We start from the raw sequence: 23,744 nt of genomic DNA, 5'->3' as shown, positions 1-23,744 counted from the left end.
ACAAGCTAGACAATACCACAGGAAACATCTCAGCAGGAAGAGGAATAGAGATCAGCACGCATAGGCTGCTGGCATGATTCCACACACTGCCCATTGGGAAAGTAAAGTGACTGCTCTCCAGGCAACACATTTTGCAATTTGAAACATATTAATCATTTTTAAACATACTCAGATAAAACACGCTAGGTCACTCCCTATACCCTACACACTGAGCTTGTATTGTTACAAATTCACTCTCAGAAGGATTGCCTGTGGAGACACTGCACGCACACAGCAATCTATAGATCCACATTAACTTCTGACATAGCTGAAATGCCATCCTTCTGAGTTGCAGAGAACATGCTGGCAGCAAAACTGGAGTGATTTTAAAGTTACAGCATGAGCACCCACAGCAGTAGATTTAAACATCAAGGGTGCTATCACAGAGCCGTGGAGCTGAGCAAGTTGGTTTTCTCATGCTTTGAGAGGCAGATTCACAAATAGCTTGTTGATACTGAAACTGAGAAATTAGCCAAATAGGGCTGTATGTTTCTCTCTTTTTTTCACATCAAAATTTAAAATGTATTTTTGGCTCAGTTTAAGTCATTCTTTACCACTCATCTTCTAAGTCAGTCACTAAGCTAAAATAATTCATTTTTCACAGTACACTAGTGTTAAGCTACAGTGACTGCTCTGTTTCCACACTTTGGAAAGATCTGTTTCCTCAGAGGACTATAAACCAGTTATTTTACTTTCACAATGTGTTTTTACACTGCACACAAATTTAGAAATTGCTCAGATGCCAATAGTATAGTCTATATGACTTTCCTTTTTGATTTTCAAAAAGATGGTTGGCTTGCCTCAATTCAGATGGATGGATTTTAATAGCAAACACTTGACACTCAAAGATTTCAGTGCAAGAGCACAAGAATTCAGCCAAGTCATCTATCTGGTATACCTTAAGCACATTTCTCTTGCATACAGAGAAACGTGGAGTTGCTGTTACCAACTGTTCTTCTCGGTGCTATCTCGGTAGCCGCAGAGGTACTGATACAGGGCCCAGGCTGCCCCTGGTGACTGCAGAGGACAGGAAAGCTGGGGCTGAGTCAGTTCTCAGCACAGCATTACCAGGTCTCAGTCTTCAGCCTCTGACAGAGCCCAGGCCAGAGAAACAGCAAAAAGAGAAGCTGGGCTTGCTGGTCAAAAACAGAGGAGCGGCTGATTTCTCTGGAAACAACTGTGCTTTTAAATGAGACTGTAAATGAGTCAGAGCAGCAGAAAAAAAATCATCTCTGCACCTGGTCATAGCACATTTTTGGAAGAGCTGGCATATTGTATTTTGAGATAGTGCAGGATGTTACAGATAGTTTATGTACAGTTTACATATTTGCTTTTCGTCTGCCAAGGTGTGAATTGATGTATAAAATAAACAAAACCCAGAACAAATTGGAAGATTCTGGTACTCATGGATTCGCTTCCACTTGTGAGAATGAAGTCTTGCCTCAAATGAACCTGAGTTTACAGATAATAAAAATCTTGAGAATTCTCTATTCAGTGCCTACCCACTCTGTGTCATGATCTATATCTGCAGCTCCTTGGCACTGCAATAGTACAAATAAACAAAACACGAAGCCTCAAGTTCCATTGTAGAAAGACTGCTTACCTGACCCAGGAAAACATTAACATGAAGTAGTTTTATTAAGTGGGCAGTATACTCACATACAAGTCCTCCAGCCCTCAGAAATCTACTTTGCAGAACTGAGAACAGAATTGAGTCCTGCAGATAAAACTCTTAATGCTTCCTATGTTACATTTCTGCTACCACTTCTAACAGCTTTATTTAATTATTCATCTTCTTTGTAAACTTAAAGCAACAAACATTAAGTGGAAGAGTAGACTGTACAAAGAATCATCAGTCACTGAGCAAACCACAGTGTGTAGGAAACTTTAAGAAGAAAACACTGCAAATTTCAATTGTGTTTGAAGAGTTCATTCATCCTGATATGATTTTTCACTGCATTTATCTTTTCTGGTCATTGGCAGCTTCCACAGAAATAGCAGCACCAAGTTTCCCAGACGGACAGCCCAGATCTCCCTGGCTATGCAAGGAACAATCTGTGCAGAGAGGTGCACATTATTTGTCTCCCTCAGGCTTTCAAATACTTGTTATCATTGGAGTGCAAGCCTGGTCTGTACACAGGACAACTGTTCATCAGTATGTAGATGGAAACTGAATTAGAAAAAGATTCACTTTACAGAATACACTGGATGCCAGGATCAGGGCTGCATAGGCATAGTGATGATGGCCAAGCAAAGTGGAAAAGCTGTATAGTACAGTAACTCTAAGTATAGATTGAAGCTAATGAAGCAGCACCTAAAGGTCGCCAGATTGCTATCCAGCATATCTGTTCTTGCAGGTGAGGTGCAATTTTGGCTAATACCCTCAATGACTTACTTTTAACTCAGGTTATATGGCTAATCTCCTCAGTAATATATCTCCATTCTCATTCATTTATATTCTGCCAGTGCCTGTGAACACTAAATTACTTACAGACAGTTCTTCCTAAGAAAACACATGGTTATTTAACATATTACTATTTCTAATCCAAACCAGAAAGATCATGGCTGCCTTATCTGAATTCAGGTTTAGGGTCAAAGCAACAGAACTTGCAATTCAAATATTTCACACACTTAGTATGGGCATGAATTTGTATCCACAAGACTAGGCACACAGAAGATTATTCGGCATCCTTTGATTGCAAGACCTTGGACCTTCTCTCTATGGAGCACCTGTCCCTCCATAAACACCTCATATTAGTCCACTAATGAGCGTGTGCAGCATGTCTGCACAAAACTGCAAGTACTAAGCAGGCTTTGTGCATCAATCACCTAATAGATCTGTTCCTTGACTGTAGCTTACATTTTTAGACATAGAAATCTTTAGCATTTCAGGAAAGATGGCAACCACAGCACCATCACGGACACCTCAGTGGCCAAGAAGTCATTCATCTCCTTGGTGCGGGACTGTACTCTGCTATGGAAGCCAGCCTATTCAATTGCTCAAAGGAACATGCAACTTGCTAATTCTGATTTTCAGACTGGGCTGTAATATCATACCAGACTAGTAAGGCCTAACATTTCTCTACATAACCTTGTCTTTGGCTTACCAAGGTGAAATTAATAATACATGTTGAGAAAGTATGCTATAGTCCTTCTATACTTCCCCTTCTTGCACTTCAGATCCCTCTGCAAGATGAAGATAGATTGATTTTGTGTAGTATTAAAGCCCATGGATAAAAAGTGGTGTATATTTTCTTGGTAGTAACAGAATTTTGCTATCTTCTGCCATAGCTTTGCTATTTTGTTCCTAACCATTGCTAGCACAAATCCAGTACCAGCATCACAGGCAGCCCAAACACTGCTGGTAGCTTGCACTGTTAACTGCAGTATGTATCAGAGTGTTTAAAATGATGATGGCTTATCTCAGTGCCTTAGCAGAGGTAAATTTTCTAAGGAGAAACCCATGCTACCCCAGCTTCATAAGCAACAGGAGTCCTTTCTATATAATCAAGACCAGATTTCAGTCTGAAGCTCCTTTTTTTTTCCCCGTTGCAGCTACAAATCTATTAGCAAGTACAGATCTGGATGTACTTTTCCCTAGGTTTTGGTTCTTTGTAGAACTTTTGTGCTCTCATTTCTTGGCAGTACAGAATTAGTATTTATCTATGGTTACAAAAATAAAGTGGATCAGTGACACAGCTTTAAAACAACAGTGAAATCTACATTTTCTTTCATGGTCTTACAACAACTTCATGAAAAACAACATGGTATTTTTCAGGCATGGCTTTTTCCCCAGTGAAGTGTATCAATTCAGTAATGTGTAACTATTTTTGCAAAATATGGATGCAGAAAAAGTGTAACACATGCACAATACATGTGCATTGTGATTTTTTTTTTAATAGTCAGTATTACATTTTCAAAAGTCCAAATAGTTGGTATTTCTATTTGAAATTTTGTTTAGAAAAGTACTTTTTTCACTCAATTATTCTTAATTTTTTCTGAACAAAAATTTTCATGTAGCTCAGTAGAGCTTTAAATCTTTCTACAATTGTTCATTAATTGAAAATTCACCTACTGACATAGTCAGAACAATGAATGTAGCCACCATGAAAACTTCATTCTCATTGTTTATCTAAAAAGCTCAAATACACTGCCCTCATACTTGCCTCCATATTTACCTCTCTGAAAAAAATTATTCACCTGAAATAAGGAATTAGAATTTTGAAAGAATCTTCCCCATCTTGGACAGGGGAACACAATATTGCATAGAAATATAAGATGTACTTGCATAGTCCATGCTGGCATAAGAAACACAACATGTCCTGATTCATCTGCAGTCCTGTTGACAACAGAGACCCTACTGCCTCAAACAAGAGCAGTTATTGGTCTGACATGCTGGAGCACAAACCAGATGGACCTGGGTTTCAATTGTGTCTTTCACCGACTGCAACAGTGGTATATAAAATTGGGGGAGTCTGCCTGGCAACAAAGTGAGAGCACTTAGAAGTAGATCTTAATTAGTCAAATTAAATAAGTGCTCAAGGGCAAGATGTGTTTATAATACAAGCAGACAAAACTATGTACCATGCAATATTGACTGAACTAAATTAATTGAATGCTAAGCAGCTGGACCTCTGTTGCTAATGTTCACATAATGTGCTTACAAATAGTGATGCTCTCTTTTTAACTTTCTATAGCAACTCAAGTTACAAAAAACTTGCAGGATTAGGGCTCAGACTGGGATATCCATCTATTGTACAGCAACTCCGGGGAAGAAAGTAAGAGGAGGAAACTGAGGGGTGAAAAAAATTATTTGTGGCAGACTTAGAAACTCTGCATAAAATATGCTTCTGATAGCACTGCAAGTTACCTTGGTCTGACTTGTGTGAAGGTGTGGAAGTTCTTTGAGCCTGCAAAAGCAGTGGGCAACTGCAACACTGGGCTTCTAGGAGAGGTCAGGTCACTCAACACAACAAGGTCTGTCATCCTGAGTCAGGCACTCCTAGGATGTGCTGCCAGGACTGCAGTAGAAACAATTTGTGGTCTGCATTTTGCTGCTCCTGAAAATAAATTTTTCCCCACTCCCTCATCAAACTGGCAGGGATGAAGAGTAGAAGTTAAAAAGAAAGAAGAGAGTCAAAAAACAAGCAAATCTTATCAGAAGTCAGAACCTTCTGCAGATTGGGATACAGGTTGTATTCAGTACAAACATCCATTCATAAGGAAAAGAAGAAAATATGAATGAGAAATCTCAGATCAGGTTCAGGAAAAAGGCATCACAGAACAACCTCAAGAGAAGATGAGTGGAACTTCTGTACACTTGCTACTGGAAAGAAACAACCATTCTTTTCCCAGTTGGAGACTCTCAAAGACCGTCTGGTACCAGCAGCAAGTGAACCTGGATGCAAGGCAAGGAAACTGTTGAGGTTAATCCCTTCATGCATATCTTCTGCTCTGATCACTGTTAACCAGCTTTTAGACAAGAACATGATGGTATGACTTCAGAATTTTGCTGGTTTCAACCCCAAATGATAAGAGGATTCAGGCAAAGAAGCAAGAAATGTGGAAGCAATTGAACAAACAGATCCTCAGCAATTGTAACTACCAAAGTACCTAAAGTACCACTTTAAAACTTCATTTTTCAGAGACACTCAAACTAGTTTATAAGACAAAAACCTAAAGGTCTGTAGAAGTTGATATTTGATGACTGTACTTATCAGGGCTGATCTGTTAATAGCAACTGAGCATATATACACGACAGGTACAATTACAGAAGCACCTAGTCTGCTGAAGAAGACATCAGTCAGGAACACATACTGCACACTTGCTTTGTTTAAAAAGTTTAAAAAGCAATATCATAACTGGCACTGCTTGCTAAATATTTGCATATGAAAGACCTCTTGAGCTTTCAGAGACATTTTGGCCACTGAGTTACAACAGGCAGGTTGTTTATTGCTACAAAAAATGCATGGGCATGAAAAAGGTTTTCTAATCACAGTTTAATTGACATGAATCACACAAAGACATGTAGAGTCAGAAGCTCTCCACATCAAACTAAAAATCATCACTCCTGTGATAAAGTGGAAATGTGAGTTATAAAGGTGAAAGACATGAGACAAGCAAATCAGGCTGCAGTGTAGAATGTCAGACCCTTAACTGTTGCACTGCCTCAGATCAGCTGTCTGTCTCAATCATTGTCATGTCTCTGACAGCATCCAGCAGCACACATCTATGAAGCTATAACAGGGCACAGGATACTCTTGCTGATACTTCCCCAGTAAACTCCTCCAGTAAGTGTTCTGCACTTCACTACTTCAAGTCAGAAATAATATCATTGTGTTTAATAACCTGGATAGATTTTTGTTCTGTGAATATACAATAGTTCCTGAACAAGCATAAACTTCTGATATTCACATCATCTTGTGCAATGAATTCTGCAGATTATCTGTACAATATATTTCCCTTTATTTCTTTCAAACTAGCCACTACAGACGAATGATTTGTTGCTTTCTTGGTCTGGAAGTCTGAGGGATTGTGAATAATCATGTCCTGTTCAAGCTCATCATGTTAACTTAAGATCTTTCAGACTTTGGCATGACATTCCCTCAGCTACCTTACCTCTAAGGATGAAGAATCACGACTCACTCAGTCTTTTCTTCAATGGAGGCAATCCTGTCCTTAATCATCTCTGTGGCTCTTCTTTGTAGACAACTTAGTACACTTACTTTTGGGAAAGAAAGAAAATGGCATATAACAATCACAAAAAAGCAGAAAATCAATTGGAAAGCATACAAAGATGCAAAGAAACAGTTTTGCATTTACTCTCCTTTCCTTTCTATGGCTTGTTTTTTTCTGGCTAATGAGAATTAAACTCTTACTTGTGAGCAGGAAAAAAATGTAAATATCAGTATACCTTATAAGAGGTACTCTCACACATGAAAGCCGTCCTATATAAAACGTAATATATTTCTGATTGTGCATTGCATTATACTTATTTTAAGTCAGTAGGTCCTTTGATATACTGGTATAATCCAGTAGGAGACAAATAAAGTGGTACAGCATTTTCAGTACAAGTCTGATTCCAGAAACCTTCTGTTTTTCCATCTATTGAGACTACAGTGATACAAAGCAGTCCTGTCATTAAAGAGATATTAAGTAAAGCCAAACACTTCCTCTCCAAAAAGATATCAACTTTGTATCAAGTTTCAATAGCAAAAGAGATTTAAAAATTTGGAGGGGCAAAAAATAAGAATGTGTAATAATGAACAAGTATTAAAGGTGTTTGGATAGTAAAGTGAGGTTATAATTCACTCTCCAAACTAGATTAGGATGTTGCAAGAGTGACTTTTTGCTGTAATTTATTTTCCACTTCTAATGGATAGGAAGTGATGTCTCCAACTAGGATGGAACAGATTGCCCCATATGTTAATTTTATTTTTATTTGAGAAACCTTAAATAACCGACAATTTGTAGTACTCCAGCAGTCTAACCAAGTTTTCATTTGGGTCAGTATCGCTTAGGCAAAATTCTGACTCATCTACAGTTACAATCTGCCATCTGCCTATACAAAGTATTTCTCAGTAAAAAAATGTCACTTATAGGTACAAACACCCACTCAAACACAGGTGGCAGGGAGCCTTCTAAAACAATTCTATCATCTTAACATTAACTAGTGACATCACTTTCCAAAATATACCTTCAGATTTGTGGTGCCCTGTTCACACGTTGGTTTTAAGCTCAAGGGGGGCAGAGAACTTCTGGAGAGAGTCCAGCGCAGGGCCACCAAGATGATCAGGGAGCTGGAGCATCTTTCATATAAGGAAAGGCTGCAGGAACTGGAGCTGTTTAGTCTAGAAAAGAGAAGACTGAGAGGGCATCTTATAAATATTTACAAATATCTAAATAGTGGGTGTCAGGAGGTTGGGGCATCTATTTTTTCTATTGTAGCTAGCAACAGGACAATGAGTAATGGGATGAAGCTGGAACACAAAAACTTCCATTTAAATATAAGAAAAACTATTTTACTGTGAGAGTGAGGGAGCCCTCGCAGAGGCTGCCCAGGGAGGGTGTGGAGTCTCCTTCCTTGGAGGTCTTCAAGACCTGCCTGAATGTGTTCCTGTGTGACCTGTTCTTTGTGGACCTGCTTGTGCAGGGGAGTTGGACTAGATGATCTCTAAAGGTCCCTTCCAACCCTACCATTCTATGATTCTATGATTCTAAGATGAAATAGCACAATAAGATTACCACTACATAGACCACCTCAGCAGTTTGTGGAAGAAATGCTTTCTCTTCCCGTTTGAATACCATCATAGGAATAAAAACTGTGTGAAACAACAAAAAAATATATTGTAAAGAATACATTCATCAGTGAAAACTAAGTTGTTAGGACAGGGATGTAGTAGTAGTCTAGTAGTGATGGAAGAGGGTTGTATTCCAGCCCCATGTCCTTACACAAGGCCAAATGATTTGGAGTACACAGCATGGAAATGTTCTTTTGAAATGCTCTATTTAGACTCAGATCCCTAAGGCAGAGATCCCTTGTTGTTTCAGAGTTGTCTACCCTGGACAATCAGAAAGAAAACTGGGCTCTGTTTGGACATCTCTGTAGAATTGGTAGCAACAGTAGAACAATGACTATGTTTGTTAATGTAATACAGACATTTATTTATCCTGGAGGTGTTTGAGATTGTTAAGTGCTGTGGTGGAAAAATAAGAGAGTCTGGTGATCTTAACCTCTAACACACCAATAACCTCACTGACGCCAAGTGCAATGTCAGCAACATTTCTAGGTTTGTTTTCTGTGAACAGCAAGATTTATACATAACCTATTTCTTGCTGTGCTTGGATCTAGTTACTTTTGAGATCTGTGATACTTCTGCCTAAGTTTTCTCACTTAAACTCTCAGCTGCTGGTCTAGAGGGGAAAACAAAAAAACAACCAAAAAAAAAGGGTGTTGGCACATCAAGGACTAAGTTATCATTTCTAGACATTATTTTCTAGGAAGCAGAAGTGGAATGTCTTGAGCTGGGCAATTAAATGTGTTTTAATGGTTTAGAAGACGGGAAAATCTAGCAAGCAAAGGCTTAGATCAAATCATTTTAATGGGACCTTTATTTTTTTATGTTAAATGTGTATATATATATATATATACATTATATATATATATGTGTATATATATATGTGTGTGTGTATCAGCAATCGCTTATTATTTAGGTCAACAAAATCACAGTGAGAAATCCTGTGAAATCTGTTTGGTGAAGTGGGCTAGGCTGCCCGGGCCACCAGCCCAGGCACTGGGCCGTGTTTGCTCCAGAAATACTGAGCAAGTTGTTTCAGTCCCAACGACTCCTCTCCATGAAGCCCAGCCGTTACACGCGGACTCGGTGCGCATCACCGCCCCGAACCCCGGCTGTCCTGGGACGCACCCTAACTCCTGTCCTGGCCAAATCCCACTCTTCGGGGCCTGCGGGCTCGGGGCCGGGCCGGACAGGCTGCATCTGTAGCCGCGCAACGCCGGCGCCCGCAGGAGGGAGCGCGGGAGGGAACTCTGGCGGCGGGGGCCCGGCCGCCGCCGCGGAGCGCGGCCGCCCTCTGGCGGCCACTGGGCCGCCCTGCGCCGGAGGGTGGGGAGCAGGCGGGGCCGCCGTAGCCAAATGCAGCCTGCCGGGTTCTCCCAGCGAGCCGCTGTGGAGCGCGCCGCAGGCCACGCTCTCCCGAGGAACTTGGGTTTGATTTTTAGGGAAGGGACATAATTGAATTAGATTGGCTCGTGTTCCTTAAGGATCCGTAAGGGCCCTGTGCTGTTTGGCAGCTTCGTCAGCAACACGGGCAGTGGGATCAGTGCACCCACCGCCATCCTGCCTTCAGCACCAAGCTGTGTGGTATGGTAGACTCGCTGGAGGGAAAGGATGGCATCCCATGGGCCCGTGTGAACCTCATTAAATGCAGCAAAGCCAAGTGCAAAGTCCTGCACCTGCATCAGGTCAACCCCAAGCACAAACAGACTGGGGGATGAGTGCATTGAGAGTGGCCCTGAAAAGGACCTGGGGCAGTTGGTGGATGAAAAACTGAATATGAGTCAACATTGTGCGCTTGCAGACCAGAAGGCCAACTGTATCCTGGGCTACAATGAAAGAAGCATGGCCAGCAGGTTGAGGGAGCGATTCGCCTCCTCTACTTTGCTCTCCTGAGACCACACCTGCAGTACTCCATTCAGCTCTGGGACCACCAACCAGTGCACAAATCCAGAGGAAAGCCACAAAGATGATCAGAGGGCTAGAGCGCCTTTCCTAGGAAGACAGGCTGAGACACTTGCAGTCGTTCAGCCGGGAGAAGTTTCTGGGGAGTGCTTATCGCAGCCTTCCAGTACCTAAAGGGGTCTGTGAGAAATCTGGAGAGGGATTTTTTACAAGGGAATGTAGTGATAGAAGAAAGGCTAATGGTTTCAAACTGAAAGAGGAATGATTTAGATTAGATGTAAGGAAGAAGTTCTTCATTGTGAGGGTTGTGAGGCACTGGAACAGATTGCCCAGAGAAGCTCTGGATGCCTCCTCATTCCTGAAGTGTTCAAGGTCAGGTTAGATGTGATTTTGACCAACACGATCTAGTGGAAGGTGTCTCTGTCCACAGCAGGGGGAGTAGAACAAGATGATCCTTAAGGTCTCTTCCAGCCCAAACCATTCTATGATTCTGTGTTATCAAATCAGTGAAGTGTGATTAATGTCATGGTCTTATGTATTTGGGGAAATAATTCTAGGTTTCTGTAGTTAAGAGTTGCAACGGCTCTTGACAGCTATTATGAATAGAATTTAAATATTTCAGGTTCCCAATGTCTGATTTCTCTGAAATTTATGTTTGGTCATTGTTGTCCAGTTGCAAGTACTGCTCTCTCTGTCACAAAAGCAGAGACATCCCTTTAAAGCAGTGACATAGATACCTACATAGAAGGAAAAGGAGCACATGGAAAAAAGGCTGCTGAGGGAATAGCTGGACAGTACAGATAAGTTCAATGAACAAAACAGCATGTTAGAGCTGGCCACTGCACAGACTGGACCCACTTTTTATATCATTTAAATAGCTTTTCTTCCACTGTGTTATAGGAACATGCTGCTTGAAATGGGGGTTTAGCATTGACTGTTAGCCAGAAGCTAGTGCTGCTTCACACTGAATGTTTCTTAATTTGCATCACTATGGCTCCTCACTTGAAAGCACTACCCACTTTAAAAAGGAGAAGAAGTGATCTGTCCTCTGCTAAATCTGTTCAGAGCTGAGACTGGTTCTAGTCTTTAAACTGCAGCCAACAGGCTTCCTGTCGAGTTTGCTGGTTTGGAAAGCAAAAAGCAATGTCAACACCTATGGAACATAAGAGCCTCCAAGCCCTGCACCAAGGGATTCATCATCAGCCATTAAAGCAATGCCTTTCACATATCTAGAGCAATGTGTGAAGCACACAATGAAGGGCATCACACAAGAAAAATCATATCACTTCAAGGAATGGACTGCCTGGGGAGAGTTTACACCTTGTTAGTGTCTAGCAGAGCCATTACAATGAGTGCCAAGGAAATCATGACTGTACTGAGCTTTGCTCTATTAAAAAAAAAACAAACAAAAAAAAAACCACAGAAGGATGTTCCTGCTCTGTTACTCATCTAAAAAGAGAGCTAAGAAATGTGAATACTGCCAATCAAAAAACATCACTTTCTCACACTTTTTTTTCTCACATTTCCCCCCAGGTTTAACCAGAGTAAATTCAAGGAATAAATCAGCATAGTAGAAACAGCAGTAGCTCACACTAGATCCTCTTTTGTAGTATTTGGAAGTCTTGTTTAAGTTTGTAAAGGTTAAAGACATGGCCTGCCCGCTGTGATAGCTTCTCATCATATGAAGTCTTCCATGCAAGCTTCTTGCTTTTGATAAATTCACTTTACAACATTGCAGTTCTAGTTTTCATTTAGTAGCCAAAGTCACAGAAACCTTTCCAAGTGAAAAGCACATTTCCATACATTAAACAATCTGGTTTTGTGGAGTTCCAGCATCACTACCGATTTGTACCAATAACATGGTTATTGGTATATTTTTGTACCAATATATCACAGTTATATGATCCTTTTGTAGGAAGTTGTGTCCCTTTTCTTTTTGAAATCTGCTCTTTGATGTCCCAGGTGTTTATTTGGTTTCATTGCAGTTTTAACAACTAAATCTACAATAATTCACCTTTGGGTAAGGGAATTTTTCCTGCAAGAAAGTGCCCAAACTATTCCCTCTTTTGTCAAGAAGGCAGAGGAACTGCAGAGAGACTGACAGAGGCTGCTTGAGCGGACAGCAAATAAAGTCAGGACCTGCTGACTAGAGAAGGTTCCTCTCTCTGCCCTGAGTCCCAGCACGCATCAGTTAAGGAAGTGACAATCAGAGCAAAACTGGAGGAAGAAGTGTGAAAAGGGTTCCAGGTGATGAGGGCACAGAACAGAAGAATCAGGTTCACCATTTTCATCCAAAACCTGCAGCAGAGTCCAGGATTCTCACATCTAAACCTCCACCTGTGACTTTGCAGAAGGTGCCTGTGCAACATCTAGGTAATGCTGCAATCTTCTGTTTTTATTCTAGCCCCTACAGACAAAGAAATAGCTATGAGTGTTCCTTGATGTAGAAGATTTGGGTATGATACCAAGTCTGCCTAATATTCCATACTCTTTCAGTATGAGATGACAGTTTACCATTTCTTCTTCTTTGCTTCATCTTTTCTAAAAGGGTAAAATATTCAAGAAAGACTTTTTGTAATAGAAATTTGCAAGAAAGTCAAGTTAATACTTCTCTCACAATCTTAGTTGCAGCCTTTTAAACAGACTTACCAGTACTCATTGCCTCCTTCAATCATTCTGTATTACACCCTACATGTTCTCATGTTGCTCCTATAGTTTGGGTCTGATCAGAGGCCTGTATCTAGTGGAGTCCCTCAGGGGTTGGTGCTGGGATGAGTACTCTTCAATATATTCATTAATGATCATGATGAGGAAACAGAGGGCACTGTAAGAAAGTTTGCTGATGATGCTAAACTGGGGAGAGTGGCTGACACACCAGAAGGCTGTGCTGCCATTCAACGAGACCTGGACAGGCTGGAGAGTTGGGCAGGGAGAAATGTAATGAAATTCAACAAGGGCAAGTGTAGAGTCTTGCATCTGGGAAAGAATAACCCTATATACCAGTACAGGCTGGGGAATGAACTCTTAGAGAGTAGTGTAGGGGAAAGGGACCTGGGGATCCTGGTGGACACAACTCAGCAGTGTGCCCTCGTGGCCAAGAAGGCCAATGACATCCTGGGGTGTATTAGAAGGGCTGTGGGTAGTAGGTTGACAGAGATCTCCTCCCCAGCTACTCTGCCCTTGTGAGGCTGCATCTGGAATATTGTGTCCAGTTCTGGGCCCCTCCGTTCAAGAAGGACAGGGAGATGCTGGAGAGAGTTCAGCACAGGGCCACAAAGATGATGAAGGGAGTGGAGCATCTCCCTTATAATGAAAGGTTGAGGGAGCTGGGGCTCTTCAGCTTGGAGGAGACTGAGAGGTGACCTCGTTAATGTTTACAAATATGTAAAGGGCAGGTATCAGGAGGATGGAGCCAGGCTCTTCTCAGTGATGTCCAATGATAGGACAAGGGGCAATGGGTACAAGCTGGAACATAAGAAGTTCCAAAGAAACATAAGGAAAAACTTCTTTACTGTGAGGATGACAGAGCACTGGAATGGGCTGCCCGGATAGGCTGTGGAGCCTCCTTCTCTAGAGACATTCAAAACCCACCTGGATGAATTCCTGTGTGACCTACTCTAGGTGGTCCTGCTCTGGCAGGAGGGGTGGACTAGATGATCTTTCAAAGTGCCTTCCAACCCTCGAGATTCTATGATTCTGTGTTTAATGTCTTTAAAAGCTGTTACTTGAAATCCCACTACCAAGCAACTACCTTGACCTTTTGCGTTGAAAAACTTCTTCCTGACAGGAATGAAAACCAGCCATGCAGAGAGCCCTATGTGACAGCCCTGGGATGATTCATTTCAAAAAAATTATCATCAGTTATGGTGTAGTGGTTTTGCCTGGGACAGGTTTTTGGTAGTGAGGGAGGGGCTACAGGGATGGCTTATTTAAACAAAGAACTGCGAGTAACTTCCCCTGTAGCTGGTAGAGCTAATGACAGTCATCTGGACCCACATCTGACCAAGGTCTGGCCAATTAGTGTCTGAGGCAACACCTCTGTGAATAATGTATTTGAGAAGGGGGAGAAGTTGCTGAGCAGTTGCTAAACTGAATTAGCAATAGGGAGGGAGAATGTGAAAACATCTCTGAAGCCACCAAGGTCAATGGAGGAGGAGGGGGAGGAAGGTGCTTAGGCCCCGAAAGAAATACTTCCCAGTGACCTGTGGTGAGGACCATGGTGAGGCAGCTGTGCCCCTGCAGCCCATGGAGGCCACTGGGGAGCAGAGACCCATTTGCAGCCCATGGAGGACCCCACACCGGAGTGGGTGGATGCCTGAAGGAGGCTGTGACTCTATAGGAAGTCCATGTTGAAGCAAGTTCCTGGGAAGAACTGGGAGCCTGTGGGGAGAGAGGAGCCCACGCCATAGCAGGTTTGCTGTCAGGACTTGTGATCCTGTGAAGGACTCAGGCTGGAGCAGTCAATACTTGAATATATCTCCTCCAGGATATGAGGAGCTGCCCTCATGGGAGACCCCACACTGGAGCAGTTTCTGAGGGACTGTCTCCCATGGGAGGGACCCCACAAATGTACCAGTGGGAAGTGTGAGGAGGCCTCCCCCTGAGAAGCAGTGGCAAAGTCCATCTGCAGTGAACTTACTGCAACTCCCATTCTCATCCCCTGTGCTGCTGGGGGGGAAGTTGGAGGAGGGAGGGGTGGGGGGAGGTGTTTTAAGATTCAGTTTTATTTTTCATCTCCCTGTTCTTATAGTTTATTAATAAATCAAACCCTTCTCTCCCCAAGTTGAGTCTGTTTTGCTGGTGGCACTAATTGCTGAGTGATCTCCCTGTCCTTATCTTGACTCAAAAACCTCTTGTTATGTTTCTCTCCAGTTTAGGAGGGGGAGTGATATTATGACTTGGTGGGCACCTGGCACCCAGCCAGGGCTGAACCACCACAAATGTGAAGCAGTTTTTAGCAAACAGCAGCAATTCATATTACACAAATTTCAGGAGCAATTCAGATAGTAAGCAAACAATGGCACTGAGCAGTTCACAAAACACCTTCATTCAGCCCGTCATTCTGTGTTTGCATCAAAAGATAGCAATTTGATAACTGCAGACTTTCCAAGCAGTCCCTTGAGCCTGGCAACAGCTTGTGAGAGCTTCTCTGCTTGTCACCAGGGACACTATGGACTTGTTCTACATGTGGTCAGCCTCCCAAAGATGAGGCTCTTACCAGGCGCTGTCATAGGAAAAGACATCTCAAGACTAATTTGCCCTTGATAGATTTTGGTTTACTGGTGCATATGAAAATATAAGTTCCTAACTCTGTAGAGGCTTCTGATGCTACAGTTGGTTCAGCTGGCAAAACTGTTGTCAAGTTTTCTAAAGCTTTGAGTTCAAACACATGTTTTTATTTGATCTGTGTTATATGCTTTAAAACTGATTACATCAAACATCTGAAGGAAAAGTCTAAAAATAGATGAGATATTCTCTGCTAGATATCCGGAGAGAGTAGTAAAATACAATAAATTGAAACTGGTTTAAATATTAGTCCAATAATGTCATCAATTGTGAGTTTCTTTTTTCGAAACTTAGTCACTTTTTAGTTTAATCAAAATATTTTTGAAAATGTTAACAATAATGTTAACATTCCCAGTGGTAAAACAGCAAATTAGTTTTTAATTAAATGATAAATAATCAACCTCACCATTAAAAGGAAAGAGGAGAAATGTGCTGGTTTTGAAGTCAATAGGATATAGTTCTGCGATAACAGAAGATCAAAGATGGCATAGTCTAATTAAAATATAAAATGCTTCATGAGTATCAAACAGATACCTACAGCTCCAACAGACATTGTCAGGTAATGTAGTACAAGCACCTGAATCCTAGAATCAGCTTTGCCTCCACTAGCTCTAAACTCTGTGCCATGTCACAGCCTGCATAGGAAATCAAATACAAAGCTGGGAACTGAACCTGGTTTTATTGTCAGAGAGTTTAAAAGTTTTGAGGATGTTGAATCAGTTTGTTGGTGAACTAAGCAACTCAAGCCTTCATGAAAAGTAGTAGCATTAGAGTTAGTTAAAAATTGATCTTTAAATTTTGATCTTTTCTATTTTCTCTCTTTCCACACCCAGAAGGTTCCCATGAGTACAGAGGAGCCGATGTGGCTTCCATGTAACCGAAATGTCACACAACCAAAGGCTGAATTCGAAGCTGAATTTCTGATTAACGGCAGCACCTTCCACTTTAACCACAACTATTTAAACCAATCAACAATAAAAAAAAAAAAAAAAATTAGTCAAATTGTGTTTCTATTTCAGATGGATACACTACTGATGATATTGAATTTTACTGGAATGGAGGAGAGTCGGCAGTAACGGGAGTTAATAACATCGAGCTCCCACAATTTTCTATTGTTGATTACAAGATGGTATCAAAGAGAGTGGAATTTACAACAGGTAAGCACTGGCTGGTTAAAAAAACTTCCCCCTCCCCTAATCCAGAAATATCAGTGTCTAACTTTGGTTAGGCATTAATCATTGTATGGCTTCTTTATTTCAGGAGCATATCCTCGATTATCACTTAGCTTCCGGCTTAAAAGAAATATTGGATACTTCATTTTGCAAACCTATATGCCTTCCACACTGATCACAATTCTGTCATGGGTATCTTTTTGGATCAATTATGATGCCTCTGCAGCCAGAGTTGCTCTAGGTAACTTCTTTTCCTGGGACCATTACTGTTCAATATATTCATTAATGACCTTGCTGAGGGAACAGAGGGTACTGTCAGAAAGTTTGCTGATGATACTAAACTGGGGAGAGTGGCTGACACACCAGAAGGCTGTGCTGCCATTCAACGAGACCTGGACAGGCTGGAGAGTTGGACAGAGAGAAATGTAATGAAATTCAACAAGGGCAAGTGTAGAGTGTTGCATCAGGGAAAGAATAACCCCATATACTAGTACAGATTAGGGAATGAACTGTTAGAGAGCAGTCTAAGGGAAAGGGACCTGGGGGTCCTGGTGGACAGCAGTGAGGAAGGAAGTGGACCATGAGCCAGCAACATGCCCTGATGGCGAATAAGGCCAATGGCATCCTGGGGTGTATTAGAAGGGGTATGGGTAGCAGGTCGAGAGAGGTTCTCCTCCCCTTCTACTCTACCCTCATGAGACCACATCTGGAATATTGTGTCCAGTTCTGGGCTCCTCAGTTCAAGAAGAACAGGGAGATGCTGGAGAGAGTTCAGTGCAGGGCCACAAAGATGATGAAAGGAGTGGCAGGTGGGTTGGACTAGACGACCTTTTGAGGTCCCAGCACTTAAGATTCTGTGTGATTTTGTGTGTGAACTACATAGATACTTGTTGACTTTGAATATAGTAGCACCAAATCCATACAGCTGATTTCAGCAACATTAACTGTGATCTTACACAGGCAGTGTAGGGTCCTCATTGTCAGAAAGGCAGGCAGGTGTCACCTGGCCTACATCTTACATTCTTGCTCTGCAGTTAGGTTGGGATCCTGACTGAATTCCAGTTTCCCTGATGTGGATGAAGCCAAAAGTATCTTACTTCAAAACAGATGCATAAAGGTCTAATTTACAAATCTAAGAGTATGTACGCTGTGCTGCATCAACATTTTACTGATTCTAAAAAGTATCCGCTCAGAACAGATGCATGGCTGAAGATCTCACACAAGATCCTACTGACAACAGTAGAGATCTACCAGTTTAGGCCAGATAAGCCTGTTTTACCTACATAGTTGATTATTTCTCATACCGTGTTCACTCCTACAACTTTCTGCAAGAGTGCCACCACCTACAATTTAAGGCAGACTTGCTTTTGTCCCACCTTTCTGTAAATTCAACTCATTATATCCATGCCTAAAGTTATTATCTGGATGCATTAATGACATGTGATTAAAGCAGACTAAAAGGAATTTCATCCAGCTAAAACAAAATGTGGAAAAAAGAAAAAAAATGTGCAGTGATGGATAACACAATGAGATGGAAATGGTTTACTTGCAAGCACCCCTTTTACAGGAAATGCTGGTTTGGTACAAGCATATGCACTGCTTTCTCTTCATCAAAGACCATCAATTTGTCATAAAGCTCCCTGTTCTCCTTTCAATGCTGTTTTCAATCAAAAGCTAGATAATAATGCTAGTTCCCCAGGGCAATGCAAGCTGTCCTATGGAGGCAAGCAGGGCTGCTGCTCTAAGTAGAGAAGTATTTCCTCATATAGAAAAAACAGTGGCCAACTCTTTGCTAATACCATATTCCCTAGAAGACTTACTGTAAAAAATATACTCAGATAGTCTGGGCTTTTGAAGGTGATTTTGTTCACTCTTCATTGCACAGAAAGCCAAGGAAAGGAAAGTGCTATCAGCAGGCCTGCAAGGAGATCTTCCTTTCTGGTCTAGCAAAACACAATGCCTTGGCTGTTTAGAATCTGATTGCATAATTAAGTCATCTGCATGAGAAGTGTATGATAGCTGGGCAGTGCTGCCATTACACCTCCCATGCTCAAATCTCCCTCTCTGTCTTGATAGTCGATGCCTTTTTCTTCCTTTTGCAGGAATCACAACTGTGCTGACCATGACCACCATTAGCACCCACCTCAGGGAGACCTTGCCAAAGATCCCCTACGTCAAGGCCATAGATATTTACCTGATGGGATGCTTCGTGTTTGTGTTCCTGGCCTTGCTAGAATATGCCTTTGTAAACTACATATTCTTTGGGAAAGGACCCCAACGTCAAAAAAAGGCAACAGGCAGGGCTGGACATGCTACAGGCAAGAAGAGCAGACTGGAAACAAATAGGATCCAGGTAAAATGTTCAAGATAACTTTTCAAACATTATTTCTGCTGTGACAACGCTGATGCATGTGATGATAGAGATAAATGTAGTTTGAATACATAGGTAAAAGCACGTAAGACTGTCTAGAGAAAAAATCATATTTTAAGGAAATCATAGCAACATATGGTTTGTTCCATCTTCAACTGAAAACAGAGCTAGAAACTGTAGAAAATGCAAAGGAATACACAGAACAAGCATTTATTTGCAGCAGAGAAGAAATACAGGGGGTACAAGGAAGTTAAATATTTACAGTTTCAATTGTGTGTGTCTCATCTCTACCAGGTGACATAGAAAAAACACTTACTATATAGTTCCTCTTGACATATAGAAACTTCACCAAAAATAGAGAGCAAAGACTGACACAGTTACTTCAGTGAGCCTTGAACAAAGCCCACACCACTGAGCCTCCAGGAACACACAGAGGATGCTAGGTCGTAACAGCATTCACCACTGTCAATATTGTTCCCTCAGCATAAATTCAAGCAGACCACAGCTACCTCGCCTTAAAAAGCAAGGCAGACAAACTCCAGGAGGTAATACTATGGACACTTTCTAGCAGGGAAAAGTTTAATTTGGCAGTACATCACTAAGCACCTACAAACTTTTATAAATGTATTCATTTTTTTTCACAGTTTTTCAGAAATAAACACTTCCCTCAGGTGTATTTGGCCTAGTCTGACTCACAGGAAAATGCATATCCTAATGAGCCAAAAAATTTCTTCTGTTCTCTGCTTTTCTTACAATATATTACATCCAGTTATTAATGAAATCTTACCCTAGCTTTCCTACAAACTTCTGTACTGTTGTGGCCTGAGGTGATAACATTTGAGCAAAACTATATTTGAGTCCTCTGTTCAGCTTGAAGAATGAGACCAACATATAAATCTCTAACAGGTAAGACTTGATGTATGGATGGTTGCAATTTCACATACCTGTCAGGAAGTGCATTTCAGAAACTGTGGTAATTCATTAGTTCTATAGTTCCCAGCAGCCACACCACTACAGCTAAGCATCCCGGACAGAGTCGTCGTGTCCTCAGTCTCAGTGGACTCATGAGCCAGTTAAAAGCAGCATTCACCTGCTGTCCCAACGTGTAAAAGATGTTGCTTTTGTTACAGTGGGTGCAGGAATTCAGTTCAGGCTTGCAGCAGGCTCCAAGGTCCCACAAAGTATTGTCCTCCACAGAGCAGAGGAGATAAACCACCCCATTACAGATCGTTGTGCACAGACACTGTCTATCCATTTCTATGGAAGATAAGGAAGGGGAAAAAAACCCAACAAAACCCACAAACTCTGACCAGCCATCTCAACAGCTCCTGAGATAATCCAGCCTAAATGAAAGCAGCATGGCAAGGCTTCATGATGAAGAGGGAAGCAACGCTTCTTCAGAGGTCAGCAACACTTCCTCAGAGGTCAGCTACATGGGCTCCAGTGCACTGAACTAAGAATGAGAAAGTATAAGAGTGCAGGTAAGCTCTTTTTCCTACACATTTGGAGAGTTTATTTAACTAACAAAAAGCCCTAACTCATGACCAAAAACTTTTGTCTATACATTACACTAGCAAAGATTATGCTGAGACCAGTACTCAGAATGGGATGGAACATATTTACAACACACTTTTTAATAACTTTTCAGAGCATCACATGCATACACCATGACAGAATATGGGAGGCATACATGCTTTATACCAGGAGTTGTAAGTGTCCACACTTTAGACATTTCGAGACTGAGAACAATTTAAATGAACAAACTGTTTTCTACCTGTACAGTGAAGGTTTCTGATTTTAAATATATGTACACACATACACAGACAAACACATATGATTGGATATCAATGGATTTCATTATCCCACTGGAGGTACATTGATGTGGCATTCATTTTACTCAGCATGGAAATGCTGATGTCCAACAGCCTTATTTCTGTCTCCAGCAGGAAGAATGCACATGACTGGAGCAGTGGGACACATAAGTTTGTGTGATCTCCAGTGAAGACAGCTCTCAGCCCCTCTCCATCATGCTTTGAGACATTTTCACTGGTATATGATATCTGTGCCAGAGCAAGGGAAAGTTTTTTTGGAACACAAAAGTAGTACAGCTGTAAGTATGTACAGCTATAGGATTATTTTTATTCCCTTTCACTCTTGAGCCATATCACATATCCACACAGGGACCTATAATCAATAGAAGATTTGTAACAGTGCTTCTTCTCTTTGTGCCAGGTGAAGATATTGCTCGTTCCCATCTGACATACAACTCCCACATCTAAAAGAGTTCAACTTCCTTCACCAGATAACAAAAGCATTAGACATGCCAACAACACTCAACAAACTGACCATGATATTAACATAGTACAGAGAAGACCAAATGGAAAATGAAACTGTTCTGCTGTTTCATATATGGCTGTTCCTTGCTCTACAAACTGAAGAAGTTGGAAATAAAGCCTTTTCAGTTTCACAATTTCTGTCATTTTTATTTTTAATATTAAAAAAAAAAAAATTGTAGTAGACAACATTTCTGTTTCTCCGAGTAAAGCATAGACTGTTTATATCTCCTTGTCTCTTTTTCAACACTAGATGTCACTGAGGAAGCTGGAACACAAAAAGTTCTGTTTAAACATAAGAAAAACTATCTTACTGTGAGAGTGAGGGAGCCCTGGCACAGGCTGCCCAGGGAGGGTGTGGAGTCTTCTTCCTTGGAGGTCTTCAGGACCCACCTGGAGACGTTACTATGCGACCTGATCTAGGTGAACCTGCTTCTGCAGGGGGGTTGGACTAGATGATCTCTAGAGGTCCCTTCCAACCCCTACCATTCTATGAACACAAGGCAGGTGATAGATGGTCTCTTGCTCTCCTGTTCTGCACATCACATCTTCCTTTCAAACCTGTGAACCACAAAACACCTGGGATGGAAAGCCAGAGACCAGCTCAGACTCCAAGGAAAATATACAATTTTCCAGTACAGTGGCTACTGGGAGAGAAAAAAGGAGGGAGTACATAGCCACACAACTAGCTCAGCCTTCAAGTAAATCCACACCTGAATAAGAATATCCCTGCTAAGCATAACCTGTTTCTTTGCAGCTCAAATTGTGATAACACTATTTGTTCCAACAAGACAGCTTGCATGGATAACATATCCTTGAATATTTCATGTTTAGAGAAAGAAAACACGTTTTTGTATTGAGACGAAAGTTCTTCATCTCTCAAAAGTTAACATAAAAAAAAAAAAGTGGGTAAAAACCATTCCAGACAGCACTAAACACTTGAGACCAATCTTCTGTCAAGGAAATGAACGTACACTTCACCTAGAGATGACTGACTGCTTTTTATATGGTCAACACAAGGCTGAAGTTTTGGACCTTTTTTATTACTTTAACTGTTTTACATACAATATCATTTGATGCGCCTAAAGAGAAAACTTTTTTTTCTGAGTAAATATAGAAGCCAGGTTATTATTGCTCTTTATGATGTTTTTCTGAACACAAAGCAAGGTTTTTCCATCTTGATGAAGATTCATATGTATGCACCTGTGCTGATTTAGGTTTTAGGTAGTTCCAGTGTAAACCAAGACTTAAAAATTTATAAGCTCAGTATAGATAGACAATAAAGATACAAATGTCATCATGAGAAGTGTCACCACATACATGCATCTGAAGAATACTTAAACTTTGTTAATTATACCAAATAACTGACAGCTTTGAATGTATGAATTGTACAAACAAGGCAAAGTATATACATTCATGCAAACACACCTTTAGCCTCAGAATATCTGTTAAGCAACAAGACCTATTTCCATCTGAGCAACGGTCAGCTTATGTAGAAAAAAATCAGGATGTTCCAGTTTAAGATCAACAAGGTGGTATTTGAAAGAATAAATGCATTATATCCAAGCAAGGAAGAAATACTCTGGACTTGATATGGCTCATCTTTTCTGTCTAAAGAGAGAACCAAGATACTCTGCTCCCAAGCAGGCAGCCAGCTGGTGGGCCTTATCTCTTTTGTCATGACATTCAATGCAAATATGTTGAAGACTGTGTACAACTGCAGTATATACCTGATGTGGGGAAAGAGCCTCATCACTGAGACATAGGGTGGAATGAGTTAACATCTGATGGCTGTTTCCAAGGCACAGGCTTCCTCCAGCCCAGAACTAACAGCAAGCTCCAGATAACTTTATATTAACTGAAGAAGAAAAGATTTTAAGACAGAAAACGTACACCTTTTGCTTACTGTGAACATATTTGCCCTTAATTCATTCTAACATTAATATAAACAAAATTAATAACAAGACTCTTTGGGGGGGGTCCCTTAATAATTTGTACATTTCCCAGATTTTTTTTTACAGGAATTTGTAGAATACCTGTGCTTTAGTAACAAAACCTCAGCTCCACGGGTTTAATGAATATATTGGAGTGAACTTCAATAATTCTGAAAGGGTTTTTAACAATGTGGGAAATTAACTGTTAGTCCAGTTTTGTGTTGCACAAGCAGAGAATTTGACCCAGGTATATAAGTAGAGCTTTTCTACTTCACTGAGCTGATTTATTCAAGATCAGTGTAAGGCCTTTTCCTCTGAATTGCAAAGACTGCAATTCAAAGACCAAATTGTTTCATGATGTGTACAAATCATCCCACCTAAAATGATTTAAATAAAACTCATTTTAAAAT

General features: G+C 41.0%; 1 protein-coding gene across 1 annotated transcript in view; it reads left to right on the top strand.

The window, feature by feature from the left end:
• The window catches only part of GABRB1 (gamma-aminobutyric acid type A receptor subunit beta1), a 135,002-nt gene that overhangs the window by 108,755 nt on the left and 2,503 nt on the right, over nucleotides 1–23,744 (top strand). Inside the window, exons 6-8 of the mRNA XM_061992808.1 lie at nucleotides 16,544–16,681; nucleotides 16,785–16,937; nucleotides 18,799–19,049. Of these exons, the coding sequence (XP_061848792.1) occupies nucleotides 16,544–16,681; nucleotides 16,785–16,937; nucleotides 18,799–19,049 (542 nt within the window). The remainder of the gene's footprint in view (nucleotides 1–16,543; nucleotides 16,682–16,784; nucleotides 16,938–18,798; nucleotides 19,050–23,744) is intronic.

This window comes from Colius striatus, chromosome 3 (genome assembly GCF_028858725.1).
Source record: "Colius striatus isolate bColStr4 chromosome 3, bColStr4.1.hap1, whole genome shotgun sequence".
In the NCBI taxonomy this organism is placed as follows: domain Eukaryota; kingdom Metazoa; phylum Chordata; class Aves; order Coliiformes; family Coliidae; genus Colius; species Colius striatus.
The sequence above is the reverse complement of the archived record's forward strand: the minus strand, read 5'-3'. Positions and strand labels throughout refer to the sequence as shown.